Source organism: Gorilla gorilla, chromosome 1 (assembly GCF_029281585.2).
Source record: "Gorilla gorilla gorilla isolate KB3781 chromosome 1, NHGRI_mGorGor1-v2.1_pri, whole genome shotgun sequence".
Classification (NCBI taxonomy): Eukaryota; Metazoa; Chordata; class Mammalia; order Primates; family Hominidae; genus Gorilla; species Gorilla gorilla.
In genome coordinates, this window is record NC_073224.2 from 205093008 (window position 1) to 205117995 (window position 24988).

General features: G+C 49.9%; 1 protein-coding gene across 4 annotated transcripts in view; it reads left to right on the plus strand.

The window, feature by feature from the left end:
- The window catches only part of DLGAP3 (DLG associated protein 3), a 76482-nt gene extending 55525 nt beyond the window's left edge, over positions 1-20957 (plus strand). For 2 of the 4 annotated variants that reach the window (XM_004025429.5, XM_055391307.2), the window contains 5 exons: positions 5368-5852; positions 6830-6921; positions 7306-7449; positions 8196-14821; positions 18502-19440. In XM_004025429.5, coding sequence (XP_004025478.3) covers positions 5368-5852; positions 6830-6921; positions 7306-7449; positions 8196-8414 — 940 coding nt within the window. In that variant the 3' untranslated portion in view covers positions 8415-14821; positions 18502-19440. Of the gene's footprint in view, positions 1-5367; positions 5853-6829; positions 6922-7305; positions 7450-8195; positions 15685-18501 lie in introns of all 4 variants that reach the window. The other 2 variants (XM_063700495.1, XM_063700494.1) reach the window with 2 other exon arrangements.
- Positions 20958-24988: the final 4031 nt, after the last annotated feature.

Below are 24988 nucleotides of genomic sequence, written 5' to 3' on the forward strand. Positions count from 1 at the left end.
ATACTGCCAAATCCAAAACTAAATAGCGACATAAGCCCTTAACTTCACTATTCTAAAAATTCATCTGTTATATAGTTAGGAGTGGGTTTGACTGTGAGTTATAGAAAACCCCCCAAACAACAGTGATTTAAATATGATAGAAGTTTATTTCTCTCTTACTTAGAGGAAATCCAGGGAGAGTTAGTTGAGGTCTGGTAGATGCCCCACAGTGTCAGGACCTGGAGCCTTCTATCTTTTCCTCATCCCCCACCCCACTTAGCACTTCCCTTTGGTCTCATGTTCCAGAATGGCTGCTTGAGGTCCAGCCATCATGTCTGCATTCTGGTGATCGGGAAGAAGGAAGAGACAAGGAAGGGCATACCCCCTCCTTTTAAGGACACTTTCTGGAAGTTGCACATGCCACTTCTACTTTTATCTCATGGGCTAGAACTTAGGCACATGGCTACATTTAGTTGGTAGGGAGATTGGGAAAGAATCTTTATTCAAAGTAGCCATGTGTCCAGCATAAAATGGTGGGGTTCTGTTACTAAGGGGGAAATGGAGAGTGGATCTTGGAAGACAGTTAGTGGTCTCTACCATCCTTCCTTCCAACCAAACAACCAACCAACCAACCAACCAACCAACCAACCAACCAACCAACCAATCAGTGTGATGAACTGCCCTATTTAGTGAGGAGACACTTATGCAAATAACCAGCCATGATACAATGTGATATGGAGTATAAAAGAGTTTTGTTCAAAGCGCTGTGGGAGAACAGATGGAAATGATCAACAGCAATCATAATAATTAATAACTACAATGCCCTAGCCGGGTTCTCAGTGCTACATTCCGATGATTGTGTTTGTCCAGCTCCCTTTCTTTTCAGTGAGAGCTGCAAACCATTCTACTTCTCTAGAATAGCTAACACAATGGGCAGGCAGGGTGCTGTTCTGAGTTCTTTATGGATATTATCTCACAACAATCTTATGAACTGCTACTATTATCATTCTCATTTACAGATGGGAAAATGAGGCACAAGCCACCGAGCTGGGTTTTGGACCCGGGCAAGGCTCCAGAGCACACGGGCCTAACCGCTCTGTTCTGCTGCCTCCACCCAAAGCTGCTCATTTTCATTCCTTCCCCTACTCCCCAGACATCTCCAGCAGATAACCACCCCCCATCGGCCACTTCATTGTGATGATTGGGGTCAACTGGTGGGACTTCTGTCCACTTCCAAGCCTAACCCCAGCTTACTTAGATATCTTCCCTTGCCTCTTCCACCAGCCCTGACTTCATCTTAGGAGTCAACCCCTCTAAGCCTCGGTTTTCTGATCTACAAGTAGGGCTGACACTAACATCCATAGAGTGGGACTGTTTGTGAGGATTGAGCATGTTTATTCATGGAAAGTGCTTCTCCTGGCACATACTAAGTGCTTAGAAGATGTTATTCTTTTTTATCCTCCTTATATCTGGTTCTTTCTCTCTTCTCTCTCTTCATTTCATTTCTCTTTACAGGTTGTGTTAATGTTGTATTCCTGCTGAAACAAATTATCACAAATTCAGTGATGGAAAACAATACATATTTATTATCTGGGGTCAGAGTCTCAATGGGGTTTCAAACTGGGCTCTGGGAGGCTCTGGGAAGAATCCATTTGTCACCTTTTCCCAGTTTATAGAGGCTATCTGCATTCTTTCACTTGAGCAGCTTGCTTCTATCTTCAGAGCCAGCAGTGGTGGGTTGAGTCCCTAGGTTGCATTATTCCAACCTTGATTCTGTCATTCCATTTTCTTCTCTGACTCTTCTTCCTCCCTAATTTATAAAATATGATTACACCAGGATAATCCAGGAGAGTCTCCTCTTCTTAGTATCCTTAACTTAATCGCATCTGCAAATTCCTTTTTGCCGTGGAAGGTAACATATTCCTGGGTTCTGGGGATTAGGATGTGGATTCCTTTGGTGGCTATTATTCTGCCTACACCACAGGTTCTTTCCTCTTGGGATACAGCAAGCAAGAAGCACCCAAAACAAAATATCCCTCTTTAACAGTACATTCTCTTCTGTCTTCCTCCCTTCTTAGCCAGGCTTTTTGAGGGTTGACTTGACTAGTTTTCTCCACCTCCTGACAACCTGCTGCAGTCTGCATCTGCCCCCACATTCCACCAAACCCACTCTTGCTTGGATCACCCGTGGCTTCCAGATTGCAAAATCCGTGGGCACCTTTCATTCTTAACCGGCTGCGTTTTCCATGCTACCCATTCCTTCATGAGACCTTGCTGTCCCCTCTCTGATTTTATGTCACTTTCTGGTGGTTTTCTCCCCCTTCCTTTCTGGCTTAGACTCCTCTATGAGCTGCACCGTCTCCACCCACCCCTGAAATGTCCGTGTTCCCCCGGGGTTTGGATCTTGGATCCGTTGTTCTTTTCTTGGGTGAGCTTGTCCCACACTGCTGGTTTTAAATGCCACTTGCACAGGGATAAGCGCCTCCTGCTTGTGCTGTACACATCTCTGGCTGCTGGCCAGGAGCGTTGGTGAGGACTGTGCTTCTGGTCATCCCATCAGCTCCTCGACTTCCTTGGTCTCCTTTGAGGCAGACATGTGAGAGAGCTCACTGAGGCAGTGGCTTGAGAAGCATGCAGCCTGGGGCACTTGGTCCTTCTGTTCCCGGCAGTATGGCTGTTTCCATCGCGATGGAATGGGATCCTCTCAAGACATCTCAGAGGACAGGCAGAAGGCAGCGAACATGGCAGTGCCGAAGGACAGAGCTGTGTTTAGCAGGGATGACAGGAAAGCACGCAGGTGTGGCAGATCATCAGGCACGTATTTATTGGAGCAACCCCCTCCTTTACCTTTGTGGTTTGCAACAGCTGTAGCTCTGAAGGAGCCACAAGCTAACTAGAGCACAAAGGCACAAAAACATTCAAAGCAAGTCAAAGTGCATCCTAACAGTGCAGCTAGACACTCAAGACTCTCACCAGAAAGAGAACAATCTGCCTGAACGGCAGGGCTGCCTCTGAAGCCAGGAGGGCTGCTGAGGGAGGTGTGGTACTCAGGAGTGGTCTTGTGGGCAGTGGAGGGTGAAACAGGTGAAACAGGACTTAAGCAGGGAATGGACAAGGAGCCAGGAGGAGGAAGGCCATTTCAGGCAGAGGAGTAGCGTGTGCAAAGGCTTGGAGTCAGGATCGCTTATAGTCGATTCAAGGAACAAGGAGAATGTGGGGGAGATGAGGTTGAAGAGGAGGACTGTGTCCAGGACATCAGGGCCTCAGATAATGCTGGTACAGGAAGTCTGAACTTTGTCTTGTCGGTAGTAGGGGGCTGTGGAAGGGTTTTGAGCAGGGGAATGACTTGGCAGAGCTCAGCTTTAGGAAGACTATTCCAGTCTTGGGTGGACTGGGGAGGGCCCCAGATCTTAAAATATGCAAAATATAATTTTAGAGAGAGGAACTACCTTGGCAATTGCTTATCTATTTCTATAATTGTATATATGTGTGTATTTTTAGATGTATATGTGTGTATATTTATATCTAATACATATATTTTAAATACATACACACATACACATTGGATGACCTAGATGGAGGGTGAGTGACAAAGGCACACAGTGAGAAAGCCAGCATTAGAACTCAGAGCTAACTCCTGGCCCCGTGCTCTTCCTCTGCAGGGTACTGATGGAGGCAGAGGTATCTGAAAGGAGGCCAGTCTAATCATCAGGGCAGATGGTGATGCAAACCTTGACCAGGGCAGGACAGGGCAGACACTGAGGGGAAGACTGTGTGGGAGGCAATGAGGATATGTTCTCTCTCCTTCTCCCTCTCTGGGTGGGGGTTGGGACATAGGGCTCGTTGGAGACTGCACATGAGTGCATCTCTCCTTCCTGGGTCCTGCAGCATCCTTCTGGGCCTGGTTTCTATGGCAACAGGCTCCCAGCAGGCAGCCTGCCAGCTGGAGAGAAGTAGGCAGGCAGGCAGGGAGAGAAGGCCTGGGCAGCAAGAGAAAGGCTGAAGTTGCGGGGGTTGGGAGAGTCTCTTGGGGAGGTGGAGGGACCCTAGAGCTGGGCCCACAATCCCTTCTGACCATGTAGGGGTGGAGGTAGCTCAGGACACACAGGCTTTTCTTTTGTGGTCCTTGAATTTCCAAACCTTGATCTTCTGTTTATCTCCCACCTCCCACATCTCCTGACTCCCACTTCTTAAAGTATTGCCTGGTCCCAACCTCATGCATCTTAAGCGGCCACTGACTTCTTTATAGAAAAGGGCTCTGAATTCAGGGAAAAAATGAACACGGCCAGTTGACTTTTTGGTTTGCATAAGATTTGCATATTATTAACTCAAAGACAAGAAATTTCCAGGCCCTATGTCATTCCTGCAGACAACTTAATTCAGCTCCACTGGCACTGACTTACTGTGTCTGGCCAGGCTCTGGGCTGAGCCATCGGGGTCCCTAGAGAAGTCCTCCCAGCTGCAGGCCCACTCCACCTCCAGCTGCTCCAAGGCATTTCTTCCTGTGATGTTCTAGCAGCTGGTGCAGTGGGAAGTGCTTGGACTGTGGAGCCCGGCAGCGCTGAGTCCAAATCCTGGCTCTGCTACTTTGAAGCTGGGTTTACTTAGTTTACTCATCTCTAGGTAGAGCTGAGGACACTCTAGTGCAGCTGGTGTAAACTAGCATAGACACAGAATTTGTTAAAATATTGAAATACTTCGGCCAGGCGCGGTGGCTCACACCTGTAATCCCAGCACGTTGGGAGGCCAAGGCGGGTGGATAACCTGAGGTCAGGAGTTCGAGACCAGCCTGCCCAACATGGAGAAACCTTGTCTCTTCCAAAAAGAGACAAAAGGCGCATGCCTGCAATCCCAGTTACTCGGGAGGCTGAAGCAGGAGAATCGCTTGAACCCGGGAGGCGGAGGTTGCGGTGAGCCGAGATCGCGCCATTGCACTCCAGCCTGGGCAACAAGAGCGAAACTCCATCTCCAAAAAAAAAAAAAAAAAAAAAAAAAAATTGAAATACCTTCTGCCTTCACTGGTAAAGAGCCACCACCCTGGCTCCTCCCTGACCCCTCTAGCCCACCCCACAATCTAGCCTCTCCAGGGCACTGCTGCAGCATTTTGGTCTGTGCCTGCTCTGCCTGGTGTATGCCAGCATCTGCTCTGTCCATGGACTGAACTGGTTGCTAAATAGCTTGGATATCACCCCTATCTAGAGGCAGTGCAGTAGGTAGGTATATTATGTATGTAGCTGTTGCAAGGACCAATATATTTAAAGGGCATAGGTTAATGTCCATCACTTTGTAGGTTCCCTTTCTCATTCCCTTCCTTTTTTTTGCTTGGGGTGGGGGTGAGAGCTGGCATGAGCCTGGGCAATGGGGGATGACAGCCACCCCTCTCCCCAGGCGAGCAAGGTTCAAGCGCTCCAATAGTGTGACGGCTGGCGTGCAGGCAGACCTGGAGCTGGAGGGCCTGGCAGGCCTGGCCACGGTGGCCACAGAAGACAAGGCCCTGCAGTTTGGACGCTCCTTCCAGAGGCACGCCTCTGAGCCCCAGCCTGGGCCCCGGGCCCCCACCTACTCAGTCTTCCGCACGGTCCACACGCAGGGCCAGTGGGCCTACCGCGAGGGCTACCCACTGCCGTACGAGCCGCCGGCCACCGATGGGTCGCCCGGCCCTGCCCCCGCCCCCACCCCCGGCCCTGGGGCCGGCCGCCGTGACTCCTGGATAGAGCGCGGTTCACGTAGCCTCCCCGACTCAGGCCGCGCATCCCCCTGCCCACGCGACGGCGAGTGGTTCATCAAGATGCTGCGGGCAGAGGTGGAGAAGCTGGAGCACTGGTGCCAGCAGATGGAGCGTGAGGCGGAGGACTATGAGCTACCCGAGGAGAGTGAGTCACGGCATCGGAACAAGGGGACTCTGGGGACCATGGCCTCGTGTGTGCTCAGGAGACCCTGATGGGGGTGGCTGGGGCTGCAGTGTAACAGGAGGCCCCTTCGGTTGGTGCCTCACTGGTCTTCTGCACTGGAGCATGGCGGGTCAACATCGGCAGCAAGACATGCTGGGAGCTCTTGAAAGGGAGCAGGGTGCACATGGTGCAGCTTTAGAGGCCAGGGCTGGGACTGCAGACACTGCAGGCCAAAGGGCTGGGCCTTCTATGGATGGCTGCTAGTCCAAATCACCAAGTTTATGGGGACTAAGGGAACTCCGTTCAGATCTGGACTGGTGTGGGGATCCAGGTGGTGCGACCAAGATTACAGAGAGGGAGGCAGTTCACAATGTCAGATCCTGTCTGAGGCACAGAAGAGGGAGATTCAGCTAGGGAGATGTGGCCCTGGCCCGAGGGAGAGCATGGCCCTTCCTGTAAGTCAGATCCACTGAGAGACACAGTCTTACCCCAGAATCTCTGAGTTGAGGGGACAGTGACTATGAAGATGTGTTATGTACATGAAATTACTTGGTCATTCTTAAAGAGCCAAGGAGTCTTGCATGCACTGGGGAGTGATGAACAAAGCTTAGCCAGTGGGTGGTCATTGAGCTAATGCCCTGGCCAAGGCTATAGGGCTAGGCTGGGGCTGGTTTCCGTCTGTTCTCTGATACGGGAGGGAGAAAGGATAAAGGAGGATGAACACTCAAGAAATGTAGGCTGTATGAAGCAGGAAACATCAGTGTCTGAGGATACAGTCTTGGTGTAGTGGAGCGAGAACTTGTTAGGAACTTGAGGGTGGGATGGGGCTGGGGCTGGAGGAGACTGATGGATACACAGTGACAAGCAACCGAGGGGTCACCGTCATTCAGGGCAGACTTCGTGGAGGCTGGGGAAGGAGATGCATCATTTCCCTCCCTGAATTTCCTTCTGCTTTCTAGTCCTGGAGAAGATCCGCAGTGCTGTGGGCAGCACACAACTTCTCCTGTCCCAGAAGGTTCAGCAGTTCTTCCGGCTGTGTCAGCAAAGCATGGTGAGTGCCCGTAGTAGTAGATCCTACCAGATACATGTGACCCAGAGTGTGTGTGTGCTGGAGGTGAGACAGGCAGGTGACCCAGAGTGTGTGTGTGCTGGAGGTGAGACAGGCAGGTGACCCAGAGTGAGTGTGTACCAGAGGTGAGACCAGGCCTGCATGCCTGCTGGGGTAGCTGTGAGTCTTGTGCCTGGAGGTAGGACTAGGTGTTTGTGCACAAGAAGGGGAGGCCTGGGCTCGCTCTTGTCCCCCTGTCTCCCAGCCCCCACCCACTCTCCCAGGCTGAGCTTCCTGGCAGTAAGGGTGGATAGGACTTTCTCTTGTCCTGGCTGGGGCTCAGACCTCCTTGACCAATCACTTTCTCTCCATCTTCCTCTGTTGCAGGATCCCACTGCGTTCCCTGTGCCCACCTTCCAGGACCTGGCGGGTTTCTGGGACCTCCTACAGCTCTCCATCGAGGATGTGACCCTCAAGTTCCTGGAGCTACAGCAACTCAAGGCCAACAGCTGGAAACTCCTGGAGCCTAAGGTGGGGCTGGGGTCCCTTCAGGCAAAGAGGCCAGACTCTGGGAAATTCCCCTCCCCAGAGAGGTGGAGGGTGGGACGAACAAGGGGGCAGGGGAAGGGATCCATGGGCAGCAAGGGCAGCCTTGGACAGGTGATAGGTGACCATCTCCTTCCAGAGTGACCACGCTCGTGGCCACTGCCGTCTGCTTGGCCCCAGTGCTCATCACTGCTTGAGCTGCCAGAACCCCAAGGCTTCCTCAGCGCGGGGGAGCGGGGTTGGGGGGGTGGTGGCGGCTGCAGCTGGAGAGAGCAAAAGTAGACCTTACGGAAGGACAGACTGTCCTCAGTTCGGGCCTAGGCATCGAGGGCAGAGCCTTGAGGGTCCCCTCAGCCGCCAGGTCGCTGGACCTTGTCTGCGATGAGGGCCAGAGGCCTGGTATGTGCACCCTCGTTGCGGAGCCTGGGTCGGGAACTCCCTCCTCCGGGTCGGGACCCGGAGTGAAAAACCGGCTCTGATGCGAGCTGTTGAGAACGGCGCCACCAGGGGGCGCTCGAACGCGCCGCGCTTTGGTGGAAAATGTGGGAATTTGACTTTGTCGGAACAGGAGCACCTGGGGCTTCAGGTCACGGGATCGGTGGCGGATTCTGAGCGCCATCGCGTTCGGAGACACGCGGTCGTCAGCACTCTGGGCGCGGGGGTGCGGGGGCGGACACCTGGGTGTTGGGATGGTTCGGCGCCCCAGCTCAGCGACGCCCTCTGCCCCGCAGGAGGAGAAGAAGGTCCCTCCGCCGATACCAAAGAAGCCCCTGCGGGGCCGGGGCGTGCCGGTGAAGGAGCGCTCCCTGGACTCCGTGGACCGGCAGCGGCAGGAAGCGCGCAAGCGGCTCCTGGCGGCCAAGCGCGCCGCTTCCTTCCGCCACAGCTCGGCCACCGAGAGCGCCGACAGCATCGAGATCTACATCCCCGAGGCCCAGACCAGGCTGTGACCGGTCCGGCCCGCCCAGCCCGGCCCGGGCCCGCGGTTCTCCACCCGTACTGTACACCCAGCGTCGAGGTCACTGTGAACGCGGGCCGCCCCGTGCGCCCGCCCCACCGGCACCGCACGCCCCGGCCCCCGGGCCCGTCACACTCTCGTGGGTTTTTTACCTTCCTGATCCCACGCGAAGGCGCCCGGGCTGGGCAGGGGGCCGTGCCTCTCCGCCCTGCGCCCCTCACCTGGATCCCTTGCCCACCTGGTCCGACGCTTTGTCCCCACCTCCTCCCCATGGGCACCATCTCTGCCATTCTTTCCCCCACGGGCCAGGCCGGGCCGGGTCCCTCATCTGGGCTCTGCGTTCCCCCCCTCCCCACCCCGCGGGGCTGGGCTTCGTGGGGATCAAGCTTCGTGGCTTTTTATGAAGAATCCCGAACCCTGCCTAGGAGCCCGCCCCACCCTCCCAGGGGCTCCATCCTCAGCCCTCTGCCCACTGGGCCCAGGGACCACAGTGGCTGGACCAACCCAGGACCAGGGCGCCTGGGCCTCTCCCCTTTCCCAGCGGCTGGGGAGGGGAGATGGGGGCTTCCCCTCACCACACCTGTGGCTGTTCCCACATCCCCTTGAATATCCCAGGAAAAATAAAACGGCAGAACGCACTCGAGCCAGCTGCTCTCTCCAGAAGAGGCCACCTCCGTCCCGTGTGTGGGAGGACGGGGGTGAAGGGAGAAGGGATCGGGAGCCCACTCTCTTGGTTTGGAGACAGCAGGGGTTGCCTGAGCTCCTTCCAGGGATGGGCCAGCTGGTGGAAAGGAGATTCGGCCCCCTGATGCCCACAGTAAGGGCCTGGACCCTCCTGGAGGGGCCCAGGTGGGGTGAAGAGGGGGAGGGTGTCAAGCTCTCCGTTCTTCCTATTTCGGTGTATCCCGTTCTGCCTCCCAGTCCGCAGGGTTCCCCCAGAGAGGGAAGTCAGGAGCTCGCCGGGCACGCAGCATGTGCTCAATAAACCGGGAGTGTGGTTATTGTTAGGTATTGACAAATAATTGGTTTCCCTTCCCCTAGGGGCACAATGTTCCTTCTGCTCCAGTCATTCCTGATCAGCAGCAGAAAAACTTCAGTCCTGCCGCATTTTCTGATGCCTCCTATGGGTGGCCACCTTGGTGGAGGCTGGGGTGGGGGAAGAGGAAGTACAAAGAACAGAGCTCTCCTGGGAAGCTAAATGAAAACCAGAACCTAGTATCGATGGCTTTATTGAGTGGTCAGTGTGGGTCAGGCAAGGGGTGAGTGCTTTACATGAATGTGGCTGATCCTTACAATAGAAGAGAAAGCCAAAGCTCAGGGCAGGTTACAAGACCTTTCTGAGGTCACAGGACTAAATGTGGTGGACCCAGGTCTAATGCCAAATCATGAGCTTTTAGCTTTGCAGGCTTCTTAGACCAGAGAGGGCTGATGGCAGTCTCCACCCAGAAAGCCCCTTTCCACTCCTTGAGCAGTCCTTTGGGTTGGTGTGTCACCTCCAGGCAGGAGGAAAAGCCTTCAGGATTGGCTGCTTTTCTGGGCCACACTGGGTCAGCTAATTCTTCTCATTCATTTATCCAGCAGACATTTATCACTTTGGGCGCCACAGGAATAGCCCTGAACAAGATGTAGTTTCTACCCCTAATGGAGCTTATGGTCATATGGGAAAAACAGACAAATAAGCAAGCAGTTAAAATACAGGAGTAAGTGCCAGAAAGATGATTAGAGATTAGCTGCTGAAGGAGGGCCAGGGCTGGGAAGAATGTTCCAAGATCAGGGAACAGCTGTGCAAAGGCTTGGAAGAGGAAGAGACATTGGGAGCACAGAGACTTGATTATATCAGTGTTTGGGTCTCATTGAGGCAGGTGGCCTGGGTCTTGTGGGCTGTAGGGAGCCATAGAAGGGTTTTGAACAGAGGAGTGGCATGAACGTTTTATAGACTGGTTTGGTAGACAACTTTGGAAAAGCAAGAGATGGTCCACGTACACACATGAGCCTGGAAGGTGAGGAGGACTCTAATGTGATCTGAATTCCCAAAAGCAGTCAGTTTGGAGGTGATCCCATACAGACTCCTGGGCCTGGTCCAAGACTTAGTGAATAGACTCTGCCCTCGAATAAGGTTTTAACAAGTGCTTCACAAGATTCTGAGCAGCCAGCTTTGGGAAGACTTAAATTGGATGACTGTCTAAAGGTCTCCAGTAGAAGGGCTGGGTCAGTTTACCTCTCTGAGATTGTTTTATCATCTCTAAAATTGGGGGCATGGGTGAGGTTTGAACTCAGAGCAATGCTGTAAAACAGATATTGTTTTCACCCCCATTTACAGGTGAGGAAATGGGCTTGGAGAGGTTTAAACAGCTTACCTCAAACCATGAAGCCAGGAAGTGGCTGAGTCTGAGTTTAACCTTTACATTTACACAGCATTTTATGGGTCTATGACTTTATTCATAGAGTTTTCTATGTCTGATGTGGATGAGTCTCCTTTGGTTCTTGTGGCCTAGGTAGTTATGCTGAGCCCCATAGATAGTGAAAGATTAGGTCCGGTCCTTTTGCTTGAGTTGCTTACAGTCTGGCCATGGCCAGCATATAAACAGAAAGTTATGGTGCAAAGGGAGACCTGTTCTCCCAGAGGGGCCAAGGGATTGAGAGGAGAGAGCCTCTAGCAACCAGGGTGTTTTAGTCCATTTTGTGCTGCTATAACAATACCACAGGCTGGATAACTTATAATGAACAGGTATTTATTGGCTCACAGTTCTGGGTGCTGGGGAATTCAGTGTCAAGGTGCTGGCAACTTGTGAGGGCCTTCTTGCTGTGTCATCCCATGGCAGGTGAGAGGGCAAGAGAGGGCAAGAGGGAGTTGAACTTGCCCTTTTATAAGGGTGTCAATCCACCCATGAGAGTGCAGCCCTCATGGCCTAATAACCTCTTAAAGGTCCCACCTCTTAATACTCACAATGACAAATTTCAGTGTAAGTTTTGGAGGGTACAACCATAGCACAGGCAGTCTGGGAAAGCCTTCTGCCTTGTGAGTTGGATCTTGCAGGATGAATTAGCATTTTGTAGTCAAGGAAGAGAAGGGAGAAATTCATTTCTGGCCAAGGGACCAACCTGGGCAAAGCCATGGAAGCAAATGTGTGTTGGGAATGAAAGCATAGGCTGGAGAGGGTGACAGGTTATGGTGGCTGTGGAGGGCGTGGAGGAGATATGGCCAGAAGGGACCCATAGAGTTGGGGGTGGGAGGCTAAGATGGAAACCTCATAGTTTTATCTGAAAGATAAAACTATGGCCAAAAGAAAGGAAATGGACTGGAGGGGGCAACAAGACAGTAGGGAGACCATTCAGGGAGCTGCTAAAGTGGTCCAGGTAAGAGATAATGATGTTGACTTTGAGAGACATTTAGGAGGCATACGTGCAGTAAGCTGGATCTGGAGAATAATGCAAAGATGGGACGCCTTGAAGGTGTCACTCAGATTTCTGGCCTAATGAATGAGTAATGCCACGAATGGACATAGGACATTACAGAAGGAGCAATACAGTTGGGAAATACTTAACATGTCAATAACCATTTACTGAGCACTGAGAAGGTGCAAACTACTATGCCAAGCACTTTATACACATTTAGGTGATTTAATACAGCAACCCTAGGAGTGGGTACTATTGTCTTTTTTTAAGAACAAAGAGTGTAAATAGCTTTTCTGAGATAAGCAGACAAGAGTCAGGATTTGAACCCATGGCTATCTGATTTCTAAGTCTATGCTCCTGAGCCCCTCAGCAATTCTGCTTGAGGGAACTGCTAGCCATGACTCAAGACTCAGCTCAAGGCTTGGTTCCTCTAGGGAGCCTTCCCTGAATCTTCCTGGCTGGGCTGAAGATCCTCCTCTGTGCTGCGTGTGTATACTTCTGTCATCACATTTCTTACATTCTATTGACATTTTGTAGACCCATCTGTTTCTTTAGTCAGAGAACTCTGGAGGCAGGTTGGTCCCAGTCATTTTTGCATCCCCAATGCCTAGCACGTGATTGGCTGACCAAATGCCAGTTACTCTGGGCAGTTCTGTTCCCTTCTCCTCTCCACATATTCAGTTAGTGAACAGGTTCTGCTAACAACGGTCTCCTAAATATTTATTTGTACTGTTGGGGCTCAGAAAGCGATACCCCAAAGACTGGCGCTTTGACATGCTGAGAGGCCTTCGAAGCTGCCTCAGAATCAAGGTCCCTCTAACCTTCTCTCCCAAGTATAGGGAGGCACTCTCTCTAGAATTTCCTAATCTGATCGAGAAAACGTCTTTCCAAAAGAAACAAAATTGCCTTCCTCCCCTCTCCGAAATCTCATCTAGCTCAGAAAAGAAGACTGAGGAAGGCAACTACGCCTGGATGGATTTTTCACAAGATGATGCCTGTTTCTCGGGCTCATTCAAATTCTAAAGAGAATCATTTACAAGTTAATTTCTGTCCATTTTTTCGCCCTAAGAATCACTTGCTGCCCTCAGAAGAATTGTCTATATTCTCCATCTCTCCCCTTCCCCTATGAAAAAGAGTGTATACGCTTCTGTACCCCATTGGGTTATTGGGTAATCATTCTCCTGTGACCCTTCCCTTCCCACCCCCTCGCCCCCCCGCCCCGTGCTATGCACGTTAAAATAAAATTTTGTATGTCTTTTCTCCTATTAATCTGCCTTTTGTCAGTTGATTTTCAGTGAACCTTGGCCCCTACAATACTGTTCCCTTTTCTCCATCTTCACTGCCAGAGCTTAGCTTTGAGCTGTTTGAGATAATAGAGGAAGGGTGTCTAATGTGATAAGCAGTCTATGTATGAGGCTTCCTCTGGAGGTGACCCTTAAGCTTGAAAATTGTGCCAGAGCACAATCTGGCATAGTAAAGAAAGGTGGGAAGGGCACTACATGGCCAGGCACGGTGGCTCATGCCTGTAATCCCAGCACTTTGGGAGGCTGAGGCGGGCAGATTGCTTGAGCTCAGGAGTTCGAGACCAGCCCGAGCAACATGGTGAAACCCAGTCTCTACAAAAAGTACAAAAATTAGCCAGGCCTGGTGGTGTGCATCTGTGGTCCCAGCTACTCGGAAGGCTGAAGTGGGAGGATCACTTGAGCCCAGGAGGTTGAGGCTGCAGTGAGCTATGATTGTGCCACTGCACTCTAGCCTGGGCAACAGAGCGAGATCTTGTTAAAAAAAAAAAAAAAAAAAAAAAAAAAAAGGCCAGGCGCAGTGGCTCACGCCTGTAATCCCAGCACTTTGGGAGGCCGATGCGGGCAGATCACCTGAGGTCGGGAGTTCGAGACCAGCTTCACCAACATGGAGAAACCCCTTCTCTATTAAAAATACAAAATTAGCCGGGCGTGGTGGCGCATGCCTGTGATCCCAGCTACTCAGGAGGCTGAGGCAGGGGAATTGCTTGAACCTGGGAGGCGGAGGTTGCGGCGAGCCGAGATCATGCCATTGCACTCCAGCCCAGGCAACAAGAGTGAAATTGAAAAAAAAAAAAAAGGTGGGAAGGTAGATGAAAAAGCATCAATAAGGCACTGAGGTGTGAAACAGTGTGGTCTGCCGGGTTTAGTATGTGCGAGCAAAATAAATATGCAGGCTGAGATTAGTGGGATGAGGGTGGGAAGGGCCTTGTGGGAGCATTAACAAGCTTGAGCTTTGGGACTTTTCTGTATATGATAAAATTGATATCTGTATAGGGTACAGTGGGGACACAGAGGAGGAAGTGAATACTTGTACCCAAGAGGTCATGTAAGACTTAGGTTTTACTATATTTGAATTATTTTTACACTAACAATAGCCACATTTATTTCCCTGCTGGCTGTGTGCCTGCCACAGTACTTTACAAATATTGTCTCTTCCAACCCTCACACCATCCTTGCGAAATGGGTGTTGTTACCTCTACACAGAAGGGGAAGGGAGGCTCAGACAGGTTAATAATGTTCCCAAGGTCACTAGAAAGCTAGCCCGGATCCCAAGAGGTCTTAAAGCACTAAAATATACTCTTCTAAGAAGAGCTTCTTGAGGTCAGGGATCATGTCTTTTGTTTTTGCGTGCCCAGACCTAGGTCTTAGAAGACGCCTAATAAACATCAGTTGAAAAAAATGACTGGATGATCTTTCACTTTTTCCACGCAGAAAACACGTGGCGACATCACTGAGAAACCTCCCGGCCAACAGAGGGCGTGACGTCCATTTCAGCGCAGTGGGGCCCAGTTGCGGACGCCTAGCTTCCTTCCGTCCTTTGGCTAAAGTTCAGCCAATCCCTGCGCTCCGAGAGAGCCGGCGGCCAGTGGGCAGGGTCACAGGGCAAGGTCCCGCGGGCCGCTGGGTGCGGCGACTTCCGTGCTCCCGGCGAGCGGGCGGAGAGCGGGGGCCGCACTGGGGAGTGTGGGCTGGGCCGCAGGTGAGCGCGCGGTCCCGGCGAGCAGGTCGGGTCAGCCCAGGCCAGTAACCTCTGAGTTACGGGAGGAGTGATCGCTAGGGTCCACCCCGGTCCCGGCCAGATCTGCCAGCCCCCCTCTCTGGCGGGTGTTCTGGTGCCAAGTCTGGGAGCCCAGGTAGCCCTCCGCAGACAGGGCTTCTCGGCACCTCAATGAGGACGGAAGTTGATGAGGCCATGAATGAGGTGGGCTAGGGACAGGGGACCGGGAGCCTCACAGAAGGGAGAAGGGTAGCCATTTGGATGGACCCTCACCTCACTTGCGCTCCCATTCCTGGACTGCGCTCGAGTGACTGTCAGGGCTAATTCTTCCGCCTTCTCAGGCCTCCTGTGTCCTTGTTAGCAGTTCTTGAATTTGGGACTACGGCTTCTGGCCTCGTTGGGCCTCCGGGCCCCCGCACTGGGGCAGGTTTCCCAGCAGCCCAGTGACCTTTACCGGATGCTTTTGGCAGACGTCCTCCATGCCGGGCTGGAAATATGCGTCACAGTGTTTTTCAGACACTTTTGCCTCTTTCATTGTGATACCCTGCCTGGGGACGACTATGATGGAGTCTTTAGGTTTTTGTAATCAGCAAAGGCATCTGTTATGCTCCTGCCACCTTTTGGGGGAGAGTGGGTGGAGGATGTTGTGATTTTACACTAGGGAGTTTGGGCTGTCATACATTCGTTCAGGAGACCTTTTTTCGGCACTCTGCCAGGCAGGGTAGGAGAGGTGCCTGGATGGATAGGGCATAATTGGGCCAGACAGACACGGTTCTTAGCCTTTTGGAGCTTAAAGTGTCTTGAGAAACGCAGACAGGGTAAGCCAGCATCGTGCCTGACACAGAGTAAGTGGTTATAAGTCGAATAAAGGAATGAATTGACTTATTTGGGAATGATTAGAATGTGAGCAGGACGGTAGCGAGAGACTTTATGCTGCATGTGAGAGAGAGTTGTGAACTCATGCGCGATATGTTTTAAGACAGGTTTGGAAATCTGAACGGACAGTTGCTATTTAGGGAAGCATTTACTTATACAGAGGACTTGCTTTAAAGGTGGAAGTAAAATGGAGAAGTATTAGGTTTGGGATTCTTCAGAGGTGCCTCTTTTAACTATTACTATGTCTCTGAATTTCACAAATCCCTGAGTACAATCTCAGAGTTTGGGAAAAGGAAAGCTCTTCTAGGTAATGAAATGCCAGGCTGATGGGAAAAAACTGTAGGAAGCTCTCCCTAAGTCCAGGGTTTGGACAGAAACCGTATACCTCTGCAGTGTGTTCTTCCCACTAGAGAGAGTGTAGGCTTTGAAATTGGAGAGGCCTGGGTTCAAAATCAGTGGCTCTATCACTTCTAGTGATCTTGGATAAGTTAACGTAATGTCTGTGAGCCTTTGTGGCCTTCACGAGTCTGGGCTAATAATTCCTACATCATAGAGGTGTTATGAGGATCAAATGATGATTAGTGTGTAAATTGTCATCATAGTGCCTGGTGCTAAGACAATAAGCGGGGGAGTCTTGGAGATGCTGCAATTTTTTTTTTTTTTTTAATTTCATGATGCTGCCTTATTGCAGGGGTCCTTAACCCCCTGGGCCACAGACCAGTGGTGGTCTTCAGCCCATTAGAAACTGGGCTGCACGGCAGGAGGTGAGCGGTGGGTGAGCTGGCAAGCATTACCGCCTGAGCTCCACCTTCTGATAGATCAGCAGCGGCATTAGATTCTCACAGGAGTGCAAACCCTATTGTGAACTGCGCATGCGAGGGATCTACGTTGTGTGCCCCTTATGAGAATCTAATGCCTGATGATCTGAGCTGGAACAGTTTCATCCCGAAACCATCCCTCTCCAACCCCCATCTGTGGAAAAATTGTCTTCCACGAAACTGGTCCCTGGTGCCAAATATAGATTGGGGACCGCTGCCTTATAGTGTTACGTCCAGAGAACATTGGGATTCCTTCAAAGAGAATTGGAACCAAAGAGAGGGGGAGAATCATCTTATCCTTGGTGAGGTTTCGATTGTTCACTTTAGATCAGAGATAGTAGTGTTGGAGAAATACCTACAGGGGCATAAACAGAAAGATCTTTTAGTGGATACTTTTGGGCAAGTCTCTTAACCCTCTGATAGTGGGTTATGTATCTACCTCACGTGGTGGACATGAGGATTAAGAGAGTGAGTGTATATGAAGCACCTAGTCCAAGGCCTGGCATGTAAGTGCTCAATAAATGGTAGCTGTGTTATTATAACTGTGAATGATCTTTGATAATTGATAATGGTAATAATCATTTGAGACGGAATTGGCCATTAGAGTGATCCAATTTGTGTGTTTTTACATTACTTTGGTATTGCCCTACTTCATTTCAGGAGGCCTTGAGGCCATTCCACTCCGCTCCCCGCCCCACCCCACCCCCCGGGCTTGTACAGTGGTTTTTTACAGAAAATCTTCAAGTTCTGCGGTATCCAGAGTATGTATAATGATTTGTGATATTTTCAGGAGCTTTTTATGTAAATATGAAGGTATGGGTTTGGTTGAAGATAGGATTTTTTTTTTTTTCTTGAGACGGAGTTTCGTTCTGCCGCCCAGGCTGGAGTGCAGTGGCTTGATCTTAGCTCACTGCAACCTCCGCCTCCCAGGTTCAAGTGATTCTCCTGCCTCAGCCTCCTGAGTAATGGGGATTACAAGCCTCCCAAAGTTCTGGAATTACAGGTGTGAGCCACCGTCTTTAGCCAAGATAGGATATTTTGAAAGTGGTTTAGTCAGCAGATTTGTAAAGTATAGGTTTGTTCCATTGTTAGAAAAGCCAGGTTCAGAACAGGATAAAACCATTATCTATTTACCTAAAATCCAGAATAATTAGGTAATGCATTATGTATTTGACTGTTTAAATATGCTCCTTATGCTTTACATGAGGAAAAGGAACGACTTTTCATATTGTGAAACCAGGAGATTCATCGTAGATTGTGTTTCATGGGGAAAAGGTGGCCGGCTGTGCTCATGGAGAAATTTCATAGAGCAGAAAAAGGCATCTTTTTCCCTTCTTGAAATGTTGGCAGACTAGGTCCTGGGGTCAACAATAGGCTTGAAGCTCTATTAGGTAAGGCTCAGAGATCCCCTTGTGGGGAACACTGTCATATATTGGTGCACACTTGTCAAAGAGTACAGTCCGTAAAATGGAGATCCTTCCTTCTTCCCTAACAATGGAATCTTTTGAAATTTCCTAGATTATTTCAGGGATCCACCTCTCGCATTGCTCTGCACGGGGGTGGGTGCTCAGTAAATTGTGCCAGGCTGGCCAGGTGTGGTGGCTCATGCCTGTAATTCCAGCACTTTGGGAGGCCGAGGTGGGTGAGTCACGAGGTCAGGAGTTCAAGACCAGCCTGACCAACATGGTGAAACCCTGTCTCTACTAAAAAAGTACAAAAATTAGCTGTAATCCCAGCTACTTGGGAGGCTGAGGCAGATAATTGCTTGAACCTGGGAGGTGGAGGGTGCGGTGAGCTGAGATCGCGCCACTGCACTCCAGCCTGGGCGACAGAGCAAGACTCCGTCTCAAAAAAAAAAAAAAAAAAGTTGTACCAGGCTGCCTGGTAAGTGGAGAGCCCTAGTGGGTTGCTCTTATTTGGTGGGAGATGATGCTGGGTTCTCTAATGCTGCCTTGTGCTTTTCCACAGATGTCATGTGGCCTGTGTTTTGGACCGTGGTTCGTACCTATGCTCCTTATGTCACATTCCCTGTTGCCTTCGTGGTCGGGGCTGTGGGTTACCACCTGGAATGGTTCATCAGGGGAAAGGACCCCCAGCCCATGGAGGAGGAAAAGAGCATCTCAGAGCGCCGGGAGGATCGCAAGCTGGATGAGCTTCTAGGCAAGGACCACACGCAGGTGGTGAGCCTTAAGGACAAGCTAGAATTTGCCCCGAAAGCTGTGCTGAACAGAAACCGCCCAGAGAAGAATTAATGGAGGACACAGGGCCCTATGGTCCTACTGTGGGTGGTGACTTGTCCTGCTACCATGTTGACAGAGCCCCAGAACCCACATCTAATTGGCTTTGTTGCTTATTCTGGCCCCTCCCACACCACACAGCCACACAAATACTGGCTGCTCCTTGATGGCCAGGCAGACCCAGCAGCAGCCGAGGGGCCAGTGAAGAGGAAGGCTGCATCTGTTGTGTGGTGGCCACAAGCACTCAGGCATCTGAGTTTACTGGTGCACTGCTGGGAGGAGAGTTATGAGATGAACATTGGCTGTCGATCTCTGTGGGCAGGCGGTTTGGCCTCTAGTGGGAATGGCTGGGATTTGGGCGTTGCCTTTAGGAGGGATACCTGCATGTCTAGTTCCAGTCTGCACTGGAAAGAATTCAAATATGCACCTGGCTCCCTTCACTATTTTGCCCTATCCTTTGTGCTCATTCTTACTGAAATCTGTCTTGTCAGCTCAGGAATGGGATTCCCCCAGGAAGGAAAGCATTTTTCTGTTCTGGGAAGCCCAGACTGTTCACTTTGGGGCAGGGACGAACATGTGCCTCGTGAATTTGCTTGAAAACAGTCACCATCTTCTACCCCCATCACTGTATAGTGAAAAACCTGATTAAAGTGGTATCTGAGAACCATAATGATCGAATCTTATCATCCAGATGGTATTTGGGGGTCTTCTTAGGAGTTAGGCAAGTACAGGCATTTTAGAGCAGGATAACATTGGTATTAAAGGGTGCCAAGGAGCCCTGGAAACTGCTTTACTAGTGCGGTTGCACTGAACCCTGGAGGCACAGATTCCCAGGAACCTTTTTACCATTATTACAATTGGCTGCAGCACCTTCAAGTCTAAATGGAGGTAGACCTCACTTACACACACATAGACGCCTTTCCCTGTAAAAGTATATACGCACATTCAAGAAAATTTGGTAGGGATTTTAAAAAGGTCACCCATGTTCCCAGCTCGTTAATTAACAACCGTTAACATTTTGTTGTCTTTTACTAATTCTCTGCATAGGTTTTAGAGATAGTTATCATTACTGTACATTTAATTTTATATACTTTTCTCACTATTATCATTTTTCCATTTTACATGGTCATCATAATTGGTTTTTTGGAGACAGGGTCTCACTCTGTCACACAGGCTGGAGTGCAGTACAATCACGGCTCAGTGCAGCCTTGACCTCCTGGGCTCAAGTGATCCTCTCACTTCAGCTCCTCAAGTAGATGGGACTACAGGAGTATGCCACCATGCCCAGCTAATTTTTTAATTTTTTTGTAGAACCAGGTCTCACTATGTTGCCCAGGCTGGTCTCAAACTCCTGGGCTCAAGTGATCCTCCGGCCTTGGCCTGTAGTTTCTTTTTTCTTTTTTTTTGGAGATGGACTCTCATTCTGTCACCCGGGCTGGAGTGCACTGGCGTGATCTTGGCTGACTGCAACTTCTGCCTCCTGGGTTCAAGCGATTCTCCTACCTCAGCTTCCTAAGTAGCTGGGATTACAGGCGTGCGCCATCGTGCCTGGCTAGTTTTTGTGTTTTTAGTAAAGACGGGTTTCACCATCTTGGCCAGGCTGGTCTCGAACTCCTGACCTCAGGCGATCCCGTCTGCCTCGGCCTCCCAAAGTGCTGGGATTACAGGTGTGAGGCACCGTCCCTGGCAGTCTGTAGTTTTTTGTTGTTGTTGTTGTTGTTTTAAATATGGAGTCTCGCTGTATTGCCCAGGCTGGAGTGCAGTGGCGCGATCTTGGTTCACTGCAACCTCCACCTCTTGGGTTCAAGCGATTCTCCTGCTCAGCCTCCTGAGTAGCTGGGATTACAGGTGTGCGCCACTACGCCCGGCTAATTTTTGTATTTTTGGTAGAGACAGGGTTTCACCATGTTGGTCAGGCTGGTCTCAAACTTCTGACCTTGTGATCTGCCTGCGTTGGCCTCCTAAAGTGCTGGGATTACAGGCATGAGCCACCGTGCCTGGCTGTAGTTGTTTATAATAGCAACATAATTGTCTATCAAGTGGGAGTATGACATAAGTTTATCCTGGACAATTTCCATATTGCTGGACATTTGAATTGTTTCTGGTTGGTCACTCATTTAGATACTGCAACGAATATCTTATATGAAGCTTTTCCTGCGTTTTGGAATAAACAGTAAAAATAGTAAATGTCATTTTGGATGAAATGGGATAAATGAGCAGTTTTGAGGATCTCATGCATAACACCAAATGTCTTTCCAAAAGGGCTCTAGGAGTTTCTACTAAATGTTACCACTTAAGACGTTGCTGGTAAGGCTGTGAGGGGAGTAAAAGCAGAGAGCAGGAAGAAGCATAAGAAGCTGTTGCCTCTTGAAGCCGACTGATGTTTAACTAAAGTCAGCAAAGGGCAGTAGTGAGCATTTGATGAATTGATCTGCCTCTAAAAGGGAGTGGGTATTGGCCCTGCTTCTTAGGTTCTCTCTCCTGAGGCCTGATGGTGTCCACAGGTGGGTGAGGGTGGAGTTCCTGAACAGTTAGAGGGGCCAGCTGTGAAGAGGTGCCAGCTGGAGGTGCCTTCCAGGATCTGGTGGTGGCCTAAGAGGAGGGAGCAGGTTGAGTCGTTGGCTTCTTCTAAGGGTCCCTGAGGCCTAGTGAGAATGCGGAAATGAGCTGCTGTTGCTTCCCAGGGAACAAATCGGATGGAACTTGGAGAGAGACTGTCAGCTACCAAGTAAGGAGATTTCTGGTTCTGGTTGCAGGTTCTGGCTGATGAGCAGGCCTTATCGGCACACCAGTGCTGCCACCCTATGGCAGTCCTGGGCATTACCAAGCCTGCAGTCACTTCCCTGGGCTAAACCAAACACTGGTGCCGACAGAGGTCAGGTGACAAATGAGCCACCACGCTGGCAGAAAGTACAGACCTGCCGAAAGGAGGCAGTGGCGACTCACCTTCCAATCTGCTGCTCATCCAGTGGTACCAGATTTTTGAATTTTTCTAAAAGATGTTCTAAGAGCTCCAGAGGGGGTAAAAAAAAAATGAAGAGATGCTAGAAATTCAGGGTTTTTTGGTGTGTGTAACCTTCTGATTTTTAAGTGTTGATAATTCATTATACAAAATTCTAAGCATGCTATCATACCCGTGGGGTTAATTTGACCCGGTGGCTGCCAATTTGTGACCTCTCAAACTGCCTCCTCCTTCTGATGACACCTATAATTATGTTTTTTTTTTTTTTTTTTTTTGGCGATCTAACAACTTGTTACAAATATTATTAGATCCCAGAAATGGTTTCCCTCAAAACACTTTTGGGCATCCTGTACAAAGGCAGCTTAATAACCTAAGAAAAATGTGAGGATGGAAAGCCTACAGAAATAATAGCAAACACATTTCCCATGGACATTTTTGGATTTTCAGATCTTTTAAAATATCCCTGTCACCACCCGTTGGCCTCCACTTGGTGTCTGGTCGAGAGAGCCCTATCTTTGGGAATCCAGGTGGCTCCCTTCTTCCAGTCTCACTTTGATTGTGCCCCCTTTTAAATTCTTTCCTTTCCAAGGGCACTTCGTCACTGAATTTCTTCCTCTAGCAAGTCTATTAGTGTTCTCAGCTAGATCTTTCTTTCCCACAGGCTGGCTGAAATCAGCCATTGCGGTGGCTGTAAGATAGTATATGTGCTCTTGCCTCTGCTTGGGTGACATTAGATAGCAAGGTTTATGTGGATGTGGGTATAGACAGGTCAGGGTTGCTGGGATGAACCAAGGTGCAGACTGGTTTTCTTCCATGCTTGCTGATTCACCTTGGAGGTATGTGACCCTCTTTTTGACTGGCCTTCCAGTCACAGTTCACTGAAACACATGAGTGAGTGGATGTGCTTGGGGCTTTTTGCTCCCCCCTTACCCCCGTCTCTTCCCAGCCCAATGATGGTGGTGGCTTTAGTATAGGGTCCTCTCCGAGCGTGGCAGGAATCACTTCTCTCCCTGCAGTGGTTCAGTGTCTGGTGCTTTTCCACTCTTTCTAGACTCTTTCCTGTGCCTGTTGCTGTGTTAGCACAAGTCGGCTGGGCAGCTGCCAGAACAAGCCTGCCAGGGAGCCTTTTGACTCTGGTCAGCTCCCCAGGGCTCCAGGCTGGTGGGACTGCCGCTGAGTGAAACATCATGGAATTAGCCTTACCAGAGTCTGGGTTGGGAGCCAGGCAGTGAAAATGTAAAAGCCCCTCCGTCTTGCTCACTTTTCCTTTTCTACTTTGCTTTAGATCTCTAAGTACTTGTAGGGTAGGGAGCCAGGGCAGTGTAGCAGAGGAAAAATAAAGTGGATTCTAGAGTCTGACAGGCTCGAGTTATGAATACTGCCTCAACAATTAACTGGATGACCTTGGGCAAGTCACTTGGCCCTTCTGAACCTCAATATCCTCACCTGTAAAATAGGGGTAAGAATTTTTGTTGGGTTGTTGTGAGGATGAGGTAATTATGTAAGGTTCTTAGCATAGTGACTACGCTAAGAACTTTACATACATTGTCACAGACTGTGCTAAAACTTTACATACATTACCTCACCCTCACAACAACCAGTAGGTACTCAGTAAATGTTAGCAGCTTTAATTGTATTGCAGGAAGAACCTACGTTTCCTGCAATAGTTGTGTGTATCCTTGTGACCCTGGTGAGGTGGGGATTTAGGGGAGAGAGCAGCCTTGGCTGAGGGACAACAGGGACCGTCGTAGACCTGGTGGTTGAGAGCTGCTTAGAAATATTTCACAGAGAGAACTGGCTTGCATAAGAACCAAGAAGCACAAGCTGGTCAGGAGATTGCAGGCTTCACACCTGCCTTAGTGGTAGTTCCATCAGTGCAGTCTGCAAAGTCAGAGGGAAGCAGATTGGCCAGAATGCCCAGGAGGTCACAGATCAGGAGAATTGGGAGGGGAAAGAGCCTTGGACTTGGAGGCAAGCGATCTGAGTGGTGACCTGGGGTATGCCGCTTCACCTCTACTGGCCTTGGTTTCCCTGCAAAATGGGGAACGTGTTCCCTGCTGATCGTGTGAAAAGAGTGAGACAACCAGTTTAGAGTGCTCTGAAAACATGCAAGTGCTAGATATTACAGCACAGTAAAACCTCCTTTATCTAGTTGGGATGGCAGCCAGTCTGAATAATAAAATACAAATACATGTGCTATTATTTCTTTCCTGTACAGAGCGTATTTTATAGTATTTGCTAAGTAGAAGTCTTTAGGGGAATCAGTTTGAAGAGTGAAGAGTAATTAGTAACTGGTGTATCAGTTTTCATCCTGTTCCAGCAGTGCCTCTGGTACTTAAAAAACAGTTTATTCTTTTTGAATTAAACTTGTTAACATCAATTATCTGTTAATCAGATCCTTTTTACATAATACAAAAGTAAACCCTGGCTTTGTTTTTTGTTAAAAAATGCCTAATGGGCCCTTCTAATTATTCAGATTTAAAAAAATCTTTACTAGCACCCCAGCAAGGGCAGCTTTTCCATCTAGAAGAATCCAAAGTCCTTAGGGCCCTTATTCCCTCTCTCACTGCCCAGTTTCTTCACTTCCAACCCCTGCTGCAATTCCATTTCTCCTTCTCTGAGCCTAAGCTGCTAAGTGCAGCTGGAGTAATTTGCATAACCATCTCGCCCGGCCCTCTTCCTTCATGGCTTGTGGATGCAACAGAGTCTGCAACACTTCAAGGTAATTCGTTTTTTTTTTTGTTTTTTTTTTTGAGACGGAGTCTCGCTTTGTCACCCAGGCTGGAGTGCAGTGACAGGATCTCAGCTCACTGTAAGCTCCGCCTCCTGGGTTCACGCCATTCTCCTGCCTCAGCCTCCCGAGTAGCTGGGACTACAGGCGTCCGCCACCATGCCTGGCTAATTTTTTGTACTTTTTTAGTAGAGACGGGGTTTCACCATGTTAGCCAGGATGGTCTCGATCTCCTGACCTCGTGATCTGCCCGCCTCGGCCTCCCAAAGTGCTGGGATTACAGGTGTGAGCCACCGTGCCCGGCCAAGGTAATCTTTTTTTAATCCAAACTCCTCGAGGCTCCCAACCCCATCCCTGTGCCCTTTGTTGCTCTTTACTGCTTGCTCTCTGCCTCCACCAATACAGTGGTCAAGGCATTTTGGTTCAAAGTCTTTGTAATTACAGATCTTATATACTGGTCATATTCTCGCTTTTTGCAGTACACAACATTCTCTTCATGGGATTCTCCCTTGACATCACCACATC